The sequence below is a fragment of the Sander lucioperca genome, chromosome 2 (assembly GCF_008315115.2).
Source record: "Sander lucioperca isolate FBNREF2018 chromosome 2, SLUC_FBN_1.2, whole genome shotgun sequence".
Classification (NCBI taxonomy): domain Eukaryota; kingdom Metazoa; phylum Chordata; class Actinopteri; order Perciformes; family Percidae; genus Sander; species Sander lucioperca.
Window position 1 is genome coordinate 42,154,288 of NC_050174.1, and position 12,520 is coordinate 42,166,807.

A 12,520-nucleotide genomic window follows, 5' to 3' on the forward strand; every position below is an offset into this window, starting at 1 on the left:
AATCTCATGTTGGTTTACACCAGATCAGTGTTGTCCATCTGACTGAGTGGACAGCCCTGATCAACTCCAGGAACAATCAATTATGAATGCAGTCAGATCCCTGAGGTGATTAGCGGCTACTCTCCTCCGACCTCCAGAGAAGTTAGCAGTCCAGTCCCTCTCACGGTTGTCTGAGCCTGACTACAGCAGTCAGTCAAACTGGCAACATGTCAACAGCTGGCCCAACATATCTACTTACATTACATTTTAGCTGCACACACACATGTGTAAAGAATAAGACAAACTGCGACACGCTGGTGTAAAGTGAACATGCAAGTAGATAGACGTATATAGACAAGAACATGTACATGCACTGAACATGTGTGTAGAGTAGATCTAATCTAGGGGGATTATATAGCACAAAACTACATAAATCTGCCCTCACATGGGAAAAAAAAAAACCCTCTGGACACACAAGAGACACATGCTTACTTTGTCATGCACGGACAGTCCAACAATCGGAGCAAGTGATGCGGTTGCTGACAATGATAATGCATTTTCACTCTGCTGTCACTCCGTCTCCCGGAGCCATCTTTAGAGAGATTTCCGGGTGAAGATGAGGTTATGTAACAGCGGCCGTGGACCCTGCTGTTCATATCACTAATGCTTCACACTGTGGTGGGGTCACGTGCTTTATCCAGGCCACATCCAGGCGCCAGCAGCAGCAGTGTTCCAGCTGTTACTACAGCCTAGCCTCAGTCACTCAGGGCCATGCTGAGCCATGCTCCTCTCACACTGCTATATCCTGTGCTGAGCAGCCATGTTCAGCACCTCAGCACTCCTCCTTTCACTTTTGGCTATCGAACGTACTTGCACTGGAGACAATGCGTCATACTTTACATACTATACTATACATATTTAGCTTATCCACAATGCAATGTCAGTCCTTCCAGAAAAATGCAGAGTTTTTTTGTGATTGTTGCGGGCAAAAATCCTTGATTATGCGGCACGTTTTCTTAAAAAATGCGATGGAATATGCGGGATATTTATGCAATTGTATGCGATGAAATTGCGGGAACTTGCAAAAATTGCGGGAAGTTGCAAAAATTGCGGGAACTTGCAAAAACTCTCATCATGGCTTCATCGCGGGGTTTGCAGCTTTTCGATGATGTTCACGTCGCGTAATTACGTCACTTCATAACATTACCATGGCAACAGGGGAAAATGGCTGCTCTTGTGTGAAGTAAACGCAACATTTTTCAACTTTCTGCTAAGATACATGTGATTTTTTTGCAACGCAAATGCGGGATTATGAAATCATGCAAGCCCCGCATATTTTGCGCAGAAATCGGCAATTTATGCGGCGAAAGTGCGGTGTATTTGAAAAAATGCGGCCCCCGCATAAATATGCGGACTTTGGCTGATTATGCATTGAATTATGCGATTGCATAATCGCGTTTTTCTGGAGGGACTGCAATGTAGACACTACACATACAGGAGAGGCTAATGCATCCTTATGTGATTTCAACTGGGCAACTCAATCACATACTGAAGGGGAATGGTATGGTAAAGAAAACGTCCAACATTTTTGTTCCAACTTTTTTTGCCAACTGCTTTCTCTACATTGCCTAAAAGTTAAGCACAGAAGGTTGCTTATTGTGTCACCACCCGAGGTTTCCAACTCTAACAACATGTGCTAACCATCGAGTGTTAACCATCTTCATTTCAACAGACCAGCTTCAAAGGGAATTTGCAAATGACTTAGCATCATTACTACTTCTTGTGAACACGCTCAGCATTTGTTTTAACCTGCTTCATAGCTTCAGAGCCAAACTGATACACCAGCATGGACATATTATACTTTTAGCTTATTAGAGATATATCGGTATGTGCATGTATGTCAGTATCAGTGTACAAGGTCCAAGTAATAGCAATACAGAAATGTCAAAGATATGTTTGAGGTAAACACTTTCTCCATTACAAAAACTGTCCACCAGAGAGCACTGACAAGTTTATTTTTTAAAGCTGCTGCAATTAATAATTTATAATTATCACCCAACTACAGTTCCTCTCACCCCTACTGAGCATTTAAGTGTCTTTCAGCTCATTGTTTTAGTTGTACAGCCCACAACCTTACTGTTCAGTTCACTGTCAGTCTTCTCATCAGCCCCATTTCAAGACACAGCAGGTTATTTAGCAAAAACCTCTGATAAATTCATTTTACACTACCTGCCCAGCACAATGACAGTGACTAGCTAGCATGAATACAGTGAATACAGCAGAGCAGGTAAAGAGCCAGATCAGGAGTGGCTGAAGAGAGTGAATATTGAACTTCCATTTGCTAGGTGAACATAAACACAACTTGAACAAAATGAATGCTAATTGTGCTCCCTGTCTGATAAATAAGACATGGTTTGTTAACAGGCTCACCATATTCATTTTGCTGATAATCACTTTGATTGAAGCTGTTCGCATTTTGTTTCCGCTGCCAAAAAAACCCCACAATGCCGCTCAGTAAATATTGATCACAATTCTTTAATAGCCAATTTAAATTATCTTTATAAAAAAAAAATCCCAGCCAATCAGTCAGATTTTTTTAAACTGTAATATCAAACTTGGGTAATTCTTGGGTCTTCTTCAGAAACCATTTGTGCAAATACCAGATGGCAAAAAAAATCAGTCAGCAGACGCATTTCGATTTAAATTCGGTATAGTTTTCTGTGACTGAAAACAAAATGTCTGAACTCCCAATGCGGTAAACCCCACCCATCTGGTGCTACCAGAGGGAGGAAATAAAAACTAAGAATTTTATGCAAATATTATTTGACCGAGGGCTGGATTAGAAAAAAATGCTCAAGAGTACTCTGCCTCCCTCCTTGAACTCCCTCCACCACCACCCTTTGCCTCCTCTCCCTCTAATTCATTGCAGAGAAAACAAATGTAGGTTAAAATGTGAATACCCGTCTCCTGTGCATAGTGAAGATAAAAGTCACTTTCTGGGAGCTCAGGGATAACCAGTGAAATGATGAATGGCCATGCCTGCTCGTCAAGGTGGACAGGAGGTGCTACAGTATGAATGGAGTTGGTGAGTACTCGCTCATATCCAAGGTGTGGGTCTAGACTGGCAACCCTAATTATGGAAGCTCTTCAAATGAGTGACCTTGGGAGGCAGCAGAAACATCCATACCTGTGTGTGTGTGCGCGCACACACACACACACATACACGGACACAGACATATTTTCGCACAGTGAAAATCACAGTTCAGCCTCAACTGTTTATCCCCACTGCCACCCTCTGCTCTCATTACTGCCACCTATAGGATCTCATTGCAAACTGAGCTCTGTAGCTGATGACACAACATACAGAAACACTTATACCTTTTAAATATTCATGAATGCCCTCTACAACCCACAGTGTCAATTCAGAATGCACACACAAACAAACCTTTTTGGTATGTGTTAAAAAAAATAAAAATAAAAATACCATCAACGATACGGCGTCAGCTGTTGTGTTAACATGTCTTCCACTGGGATACAACACTGATGGATAATCTGCACAAATGTTTGACAAAATCCATGCAAGCAAATTGATCACTATCAGATGACTGCTGTCTACCAATTAGCATTCATATCCCAAATTCATTAACACAACTTCATTTACCCTAATGATTTTTCTGAATTTAAAACTGACACATCTCCTTTGCATGTAGACTCCACAGAAAGCGCCATCTGACAGGCATGGCAGTGACAACCGGAACCAACGTCAACCCTAAAAACCATGTTATATCACCCACTGACAATAGCTAAACATACTGCTCCTGCTATGCTGACTTAAGTATTCTTTTTACACACACACACACACACACACACACACACACATACATTGCAGCATGTTTTCAGTTAGGATGGGAAACTCAATAAAACAACATGACAGTGAATCCTCACTGCATGCAAATGATGTGCAATGTCCTCTGGCTCTTCTCAGTGCTGTCAAACCTGGACATTCTGCACTCCTGTGCAGAACACCTCAAAACCTCTCTTATCCATCCCTTAAGAAATGCATATATAAGGGTAGGAGGGCTGCATGTGTACAATAACCAGAGTATTACATTTCAAGAATTGTAGCCACTAGGAGTCTGAGACACTAAGACATGTTATGATGATCCTTATCCCTCCAGCAGCAGCAGCAGCAGCAGCACAGGAATCCTGCAGCAGAGGCAACACAACAATCCTTCACTCAGAAAAACACACACGGCTTGACAGCAGACAGTAGATGGTACAGTACCTTAGCAGTGGCTGTAAAAGGACCGATGCAGTGGCAGGTGTTTCCTACTGTGTTGAAAGGACAGAAAAGCAGCTGAACCGGGACGATGGCTATGGCAGCTCGGTAGCATAAAATGGTTCATCAATGCTCGGCAGAAAGAGGCACAGCCAAGCAGCGCAGGGGGAGAGAGACAGCCAGCGAGCATCACTCAGCTCACACTACTGTGGCTGTGCAGCAGAGCACACACACACACCAACACGCCCCCTTTCGCTCTCTCTCTCTCTCTCTCTCGCTCTCACTTTCTCACACACACACATACACATACACACACACACACACTAAGTCACACAGACACAGGCACGCAGGGGTGCAGAGGCAGTGCAGTGCGCAGCAGTACTGAGCAGCGCTCCCTCTCCAGGATGTCTTTCGTCTTCCTTAATCAGAATTGGTCATTCTCTGTCCTATTCTCAGCAGTCACACACAATCCTGTCAATAAAGCCTTCCAGCCGTGTGCTCCATCGTATCGCCTGCCCACCTAACCACCACTGATGAGCAGTCATGATTGAAGTTGGCAAGGTCATGTGAGGTTCTCTGGCGTCCCCCTTGGTCTCTGCTCTCAGATTTGTTGCAGTGTTTCTCGGCTATTTTTTTATTTTTTTTGCAAGCTGATACAGGGACTCTGCCTCGCCTCGTCATAGGTCATTATGCCACAGAGGCTACCCGGAGGCTCAGCTTGACAAACCCTCACTCACTGAATGGTAGACCAGACCAATCAGCTATCACAAACAGCAGTTAAATCCATACCATCCAATCACAGATCAGGAAATCAAGTGCAGAAGGGTATTAAAGGGGATTATTTGGGCCATCCTGGGTTTTTTTTTTTTCCACTATAGGGAGATGTGGAGGAGAGCGGCACAGAGTGTGCAGTATGGCTGCCCTCTGCGGCTGACAGTGGTGGTGCACTCTGTTGTGGGAAGAGGAGAGAGGAGAAGCAAGACCCAAAACAGATATGCTTTCCTCAGCGTGGATGCCTAGCAACCAAAGCAGCTCCTTACCTCTGTAAGGAGCCTTCCCTCCCCCCTCCAGCGGGACCCTCTCTGCAATCCCAACTGAGAGCTTACATTGCACAGCGGCTGTTTAACACTCAAGGCACCGCCACATCCCACACGATTGATGTCAAATGTTCCCGCCCATGTCCTCTACCTGGTTGGGCCTCTACTAAAGGGGGACGTGCTGAGCTCTGACAATGAGAAGGAAGCCCACCTGATGTTTTCACTATGACATCAGCTGCTATGGGCAACTCCACTGTAGATTAGATCACCTCTAGGGCCGTTAGTAAATTAACTTAAACCATAACACAGCAGGATTCAAAGTAGAACTGCAAGCATTGCACTTCTTTGATCATTTTGACAAAAGAACTGTGTTTATGAATCTGTTTGTATTATATTATTCATGAATGTACAAGCAATGAATGACCTTAAATCTGATTTAATGTATCTCAATAAAGGAGAATAATGTAGTCCTTAATGTCTATGTCTATTGTATTTTATCAAAGATGCACAGCTCAAATACTGTAGCTATATGCCTTCAAAGTTTGGGTCAAGTGGAAAAGAAAAAAGACTGCAAATAATGACCGAGCCAAGCGGGATCAAGGTATTTTTGACTCCTCACTAGGGAGGGCAAAGCCACGTAAGGTGCATACTGCTACTGCTGGTCCTGTGTTAGTTTATTTTATTATTTTCTGAGTAATGATTCAGAGGATGCCTGCCTACCTTAGAATGTTAAAGGGAACCAAACCTGTTCAGACAGCTGTCAGAGGATGTCAGAAGGCAGGCCAGGAGCTCCGAGCCTGCCTTAACTAGCTGGCTGAGACACATTTGGTGGAGGTGTGAACAACTGTTTTGACATTCCCTTTTGTGAAGGGTTCTGCAGATTAACAAAAACTGTGTGAGGTGCAAAAACAACAACACGAGAAGCTAAGGTAGGTCATATATCGAGAGGCAGCGAATAAAAAAGGAATAAACAACAGCAACAGATATTTGCAGATAAATATTGATGCAGTCCACGAGATTTACACAAGATATCTTGAGACAAAAAAATCCTTAATAACTTGTAGATGATGACCAAACAGGTAGTGGCCTTTGGTGTTAAATTCACAATAGTCTAATAACCAAATATCTCAGATAATATCTGGTCTCAATGATATGCATTTTATAACCTCCTGCTGAGTTCATCACATCCATCTTCTTCCCCATTCCAAAGCAGGGCATTAATGCTAGCATTTGTGGCTGCAGGCCAGTAGCACGGTAGCACGCCTGCAGAGTCAACTACTCTGATGCCGTCCACAACAGCCTGAGCACTTCACTTGCACGCCTCTCGTTTCTAGATCACAGTCCTGTCTGAAGGCTCCAGTGCTTTCAAAACAAGCATCTGTGAGCGAGGCGAGTCAATGGATTGTGGATTTTCTTAATAGGCAAAGGTTGTATCAGAACAAACCCCTGCTACTCTCTTTTCAGGTACCTGATTCAGCTTTTTTTGGGCATTTTAGGCCTTTATTTCTGACAGGACAGCTTAGACTTGAAAGGGGGAATGACATGCAGCAAAGTGCCGCAGGTCGGAGTTGAACCCGTGGCCGCCGTGTGGAGGACTAAGCCTCTTTATATGAGCGCACGCTCTACCAGGTGAGCTAACCAGGCACCCAATCTAACATTTTTAAGACAGCAGAAATCCACAGCAGAGACAGCAGAGACAAGGACTTTTACAAGTACCCATAAGAACTGTAGTACTGTAAACATCGTGGGATTTAAAAGTCCTATGACATGCTGCTTTTTGGATGCTTTTATATAGGCCTCAGTGGTCCCCTTATACTGTATCTGAAGTCTCTTTCCCGAAATTCAGCCTTGGTGGAAGGTGGAGGATGGGGGTGTGGCCTTGACCAAGTGCCATGCTTCGCTCGTTTGCAAGCCATGACGTCTCTCTCTTTCTCATGGGTGGGCCAAAATTCTCTAGGTGGCAAAGCAGAGAAAGGGGAGGTAACCTTTCCCCTTATGTTGTCATATAGGAAAGATTCCAGATTGGCCCATCTGAGCTTTCATTTTCTCAAAAGCAGAGCAGGATACCCAGGGCTCGGTTTACACCTATCACCATTTCTAGCCACTGGGGGCCATGGGCAGGCTGGGGGAACTCATATTAATGTTAAAAAACCTCATAAAGTGAAATTTTCATGCCATGGGACTTTTAATCAACACCAAACAGAGGACACTCTTCTGATGTCAGCTCTATGTGTCACAACATAATTCCATCAAATACCTGGCCAAAACCAAAGCATGGACCACAGAAACTACCCCAGTTTATGTGCTACCCTCTGGAAGAAGGTTCCAGTGTCCTCAATAGAGACTGACATTTTTCCGGTAAACCTGCCGGGTCACGGGATTCCAGTCACGTGATGAATAGTTAAATTCACTCCCATCCATCAATTTATAGTAGCTATTCATCACGTGACTGGGACAGGACAAAACAACTGAGCTGGGGGGACGGGAATCATAATAACAGTATAGGTCAGTTTTTATATATACAGTAAATATGCAGTTCTAATATAAAACAAAAACAAAAAAACAATAGAGGAACGGGATGGGAGTCATTTTTCGGGGACGGGACAGGAGTTTTTTTTGTGGGAGTGGGATGGGACAGGAGTGAAAATCCACTCCAGTGTCACCCTCTAGTCCTCAACCTACACTGTAAAACATCATACAGGAATTTAGTGGCATTTACTAATATTTTCTCATTAACTACATTAAAGGTGCTGTAGGTAGGATTTGGAAGATCCAGGACTTATGCTGCGTTCCAGACACAATTTTTAGCCCGTAAGTTACGACTTCAAGTCACGACTCACGACTTGGTAGCATTCCAGGCAAAGTCACCACAAACCCTTCTAGCTAGCATTAGCGTTAGCTAGTGTTAGCATTAGCTAGTGTTAGCATTAGCTAGCGTTAGGATTAGCTAGCGTTAGCATTAGCTAGCATTAGCTAGCGTTAGCATTAGCTAGCGTTAGCATTAGCTAGCGGCTACCCACCGTTGACGTTAGCTAGGGCTAGCTGATACTAGCGATTTCCAGTCTGCAACATATTTTGGGCTTCATTTAATAAACATAACCTGTAGTAGTACACAATTGTATGTGTATTGTTTTGATTACAATGTGCGGAATTACTTTACGTTGCCTAATTATGTCTATTTCTCACTGTTAATCACCGGCGTCTGTACAGCATCAACAGGGGTCGACATTGTTGTTTATGTGTGTGTGACGTCAAAACTGTAACTGGGAGTACAACGATCTGGTACGAGTTCACCAGTAGTAAGTTACGGGTTTGACTGCCGTTCCAGGGCACTTTCACGGGTAGAAGGTTGTGAAAACACGAGTTACGGGTTGCCTGGAACGCAGCATTAGCCAATGAATTTGAACATCAACAACTTCTCAGTCCCTCCCCCCTTTCTGCTAATGCCCAAAACGGTCTCCTAAGCCCCTCCCCCCACAAGGGAGAATGAATGCGTGTGCATGAGCAGTGATTGACACGCAGTTAGACACCCCCCCTGGCCCTGATTGGAGCATCTGAACAGGGAGCGGTGGATTTTTGCAAATCGCACTACAGGCTGTAGGTGGTGCCAGAGGAGCCAGATTTTTTTTTTTAATTACCTGTTTCATGTAGTTCTACTGGAACACAGGGTCAGTTTCAGCACATATGACAGAAAGTTAGTTTTATAAGTCTTACCTACTGCACCTTTAAATGTAAATACATACATTTTATTAATTTAAATTATTAGTCTTGAATGGTGTTGAATGAATGTACTGCTGAGAGTTCACTCAACTCAATAAAATTAGTGTCTAAAGAAACATCATCAGCATTGGATAAGATAAGATAAGATGAGATACAACTTTATCACAAGGGAAATTGTTGTGCAGCATTTTAGCAGACTTCCCAGCATGCACTGTTTGAAAGTTGAAACTCTGAGGAGACCCTCTTTTTTATGGAAATGGGAACTTGTGTGTCTTTAATAGGGCTGCACAATATATTGTTTTTGTTATCGTCATCGCAATATCAACATGCGCAATATACACATCGCGAAAGGCTGCAACATATCGCGATAGACACTCAGACACACCGATTTTTTGTGTTAGTTGAAAGAAAATATCAGTAGTGGTGCCTTTTATATTCAATTCAATGTTCAATTTGTTCAATAAAAGAAGTTTAGAAATAATTTCCAACAAGCAATTTGTTGTATTTTAGAAGAATACTGAAAGCAGCAGAAATGCAGAATTGAGTATGTTATAATGTCTGTTTATTTATCGCAAGTAGTATCGTTATCGCGATATTCAACGTTATCGCATACCGCATATTTTCCTCATATCGTGCAGCCCCAGTCTTTAGTACATAAAGATATGTCATGGTTGAAGGTTAGTATCCTTACTCAGTTACTGTGAGCAACGCCACATGTCGTTGGAGCCTCTCTGCAGCTATGAGTGCTTCACGTCAAATGAAGAACCGACTCTTCAAATTGAGATATAATAATATATCTCTAATGTAAGTCAGCGTGACTCAACAGTTGTCGATTGAACTTAATATCTCAAAATTAGTGAATTAACTCAGTTTAACATTTTCATGCTGAAGTAATTATTCAAGTTAAGTATAGTTAACTCATATCTTTAATTAAGGCAGCAGGGGAACTATTTTTTTTTAAGTTGAGCCAGCTTAAAATTATTTACAGTACCCTTCTAAACCACCCATTTCCACATCCCCAAACATGTTCTCACAGTCACACACAATACAAAAACACACACCACCCCCACCACATAGGTGTGGGTATCTACTATTATAAACTAATGCAAAACATGTAGCAAACCTGCCCAAATGCAATTAATTTGTAGACACTGTATATTTTATGCTGTATTTAGTCAAATCCATATTACATAATGGCATGTTGGGTAATCTCTTTGTTCACAAGCAAATACACTTACAGTTAATATTTTTTATGTTTGGTAGCTAAATCAACTGCATAAGAGATGAAAGTTGGATGGTTGCATTTGTTAATGATGAGCGTTGGTGACAGGAAAGAGCCATTGGCTGAGAAGTGCAAGGGGAGGTCAGATTATGGCTGCAGGCATCAACAAGTGCTGATCCCGCCAGTGTCCAGACACGGCGGAATCAAAGCTTATTCATCGAAAGCTTTACAACCAACACACATGCAAACAACATACCACACTCACCTTATCTGTGCCTCTAATCCGGCTGTTCTTCTTTGTTGTGGCTAACCGTTGTCTCTGGCTCCACGCTACTTCCCACTGCGACTGTTTCAGGAGTTTCTCCATCTTGCAAGTCTTCTGACAACCCATTGTCCCCTGGCACATAAAAACAGATATCAAGTTAAGCCATGCAACAATCACATTACATCTCAATGATACAGTCCCTGTTTGTTACGAGCAATAACCTACCATGACAGAACGGTTTGCATGCTTCCCCAAACGCTTGTCATAGTCAGCAGTGCCGGATGATGTCATAACTCCAGCATGTTCAGATTATAAATATCTGTATTCAGCAGAGTTACATAATAATGGATGTTGGATTATTGTTAGTACACAGACAGAAGAGACAGCACAGCTGCCGCAGGAAATGCATAAAACTACGAAACCATCTAAAATTACATTTGAATGATTTAAAAAAAGAGGCAAGAGCTGAATGTAAGACGTTTGATGTATGTTTAGAGGATACATTTCATGAAATGAAAAAAAATGTATCACATGCATGTGGAAAAGTAAACCATTTTAAACAGTGTCACTGTAGAAATGACTAAAAGTGTAGGCTTTTATTTTGCTTTGTTAACTCTACAAGGTTGGTCAAATGCATGGCTAGTTAAAACTATATAAAGAAGACATTTAGATTGTCTACGTAATTGGACTAGAGCCTACAATTAAACTTTTCATTTATCTTTAAGATTCACAGTAGCTGTGGGCTATAATGTGTCTACAGACTAATAACACTGTACAAAATCCAGTAGATTTGTTTTATATTTTACTACCACCCACCTCAGATGCAGGATAAGCCAGGCTCCAGCAGAAATGAGGCAGCAATTAAAACGTCCAGTGGGCCGGTCATTAGTTACACTACAGTTTCCACTGGGTCATCCAGGCCAGCGTTCTCCCAAACCACTGCAGAAGAGACTACTAACTGTTGGATTTTCCTTCCCAGTCAGCTCTAATTCCAGTTAGACAAAGCACTCTATTGGACTATGCAATTCACTCTTATCGTTTTAAGAGCCGATACATATCTCATACAGTGCACCCAGTAACAGAAAAAATCTTTCTGCAGCCTTTAAATGAGAGTCGCTTCTACACAGGCCAAGTAATGTGATGCCTCTTGCATCAGAGACTGCAATATGAGGTTCACTGTTTTTTTCTCATTGGCCACATAAATGTTTGGTGCCCAATGCCCATTTATATCATATATATATATATATATATAGACATATATATATATATATATATATATATATATATTAGGGCTGTCAGCATTAACGCGTTAATCGCGATGCGATTAAGGGCCGCCACGATGCGATTAATTTTTTTTTAATCGCATTAATCGCAGAAATTCAGAGAAATTAAAAGACAATCGTTTGACAGCCCTATTTAGGAGTTACTACACACTATATTGACTCTAGTAAGGATAGGAATTTTTAGTTTTTTAGTTACTAAGTAACTTCATAAAGTAAGTTCATAAAGTAACTTTCTTTGCATTCATTTGATTCCCAATCAAGATACACAGGTAAAAAATGCTTTCCATTGTTAATATGTACTTAAAAACTGTTTTGAAATGCAAAATTGTTTTTTTTAATCATATGATAAAATATGCGATTAATCGCGATTAACTATAGAACTTCAGCGATTAGTCGTGATTAAATTTTTTTTATCGTTTGAATATATATATATATATATATATACATACACACACACACACACACACACACACACACACACTGGATCTTACTCATCCAGTAAGCTTTTAAAATATGAAGGCTTAGAAGGTTATATCTGCACACTCATGAGCAGTTGTTGCAACTGTAAACACAGGATTTGGCATCCAGTAAGAGTGTAATATGGTTTGTACTAGGGTTGGGCAATATGTTAAAATTTTACAACCGTCAGCCCAACAACTTCAGATTGGCTATATATATATTTGTTTAGGTGTGTGTGCTTAAGTAGAAGTAAAAGTAGACCACCTGAACTACCTG

The 12,520-nt window shown here is 41.7% G+C and overlaps 1 protein-coding gene across 24 annotated transcripts in view; it reads right to left on the bottom strand.

Annotated features, from left to right (window-relative positions):
- rimbp2 (RIMS binding protein 2) overlaps positions 1-11,455 on the bottom strand; it is a 107,849-nt gene extending 96,394 nt beyond the window's left edge. For 11 of the 24 annotated variants that reach the window (XR_004896419.1, XM_035997884.1, XM_035997869.1 and 8 more), the window contains exons 1-3: positions 11,319-11,454; positions 10,728-10,821; positions 10,503-10,634 (exon numbers count right to left, since the gene is read on the bottom strand). Coding sequence is in view for 21 of the 24 variants with exons in the window: in XM_035997884.1 (XP_035853777.1) it covers positions 10,503-10,634; positions 10,728-10,793 (198 nt within the window). In the remaining 3 variants the exon portion in view is untranslated. Of the gene's footprint in view, positions 1-4,264; positions 4,382-10,502; positions 10,635-10,727; positions 10,822-11,318 lie in introns of those variants that run through there. The other 13 variants (XM_035997925.1, XM_035997923.1, XM_035997918.1 and 10 more) reach the window with 5 other exon arrangements.
- Positions 11,456-12,520: the final 1,065 nt, after the last annotated feature.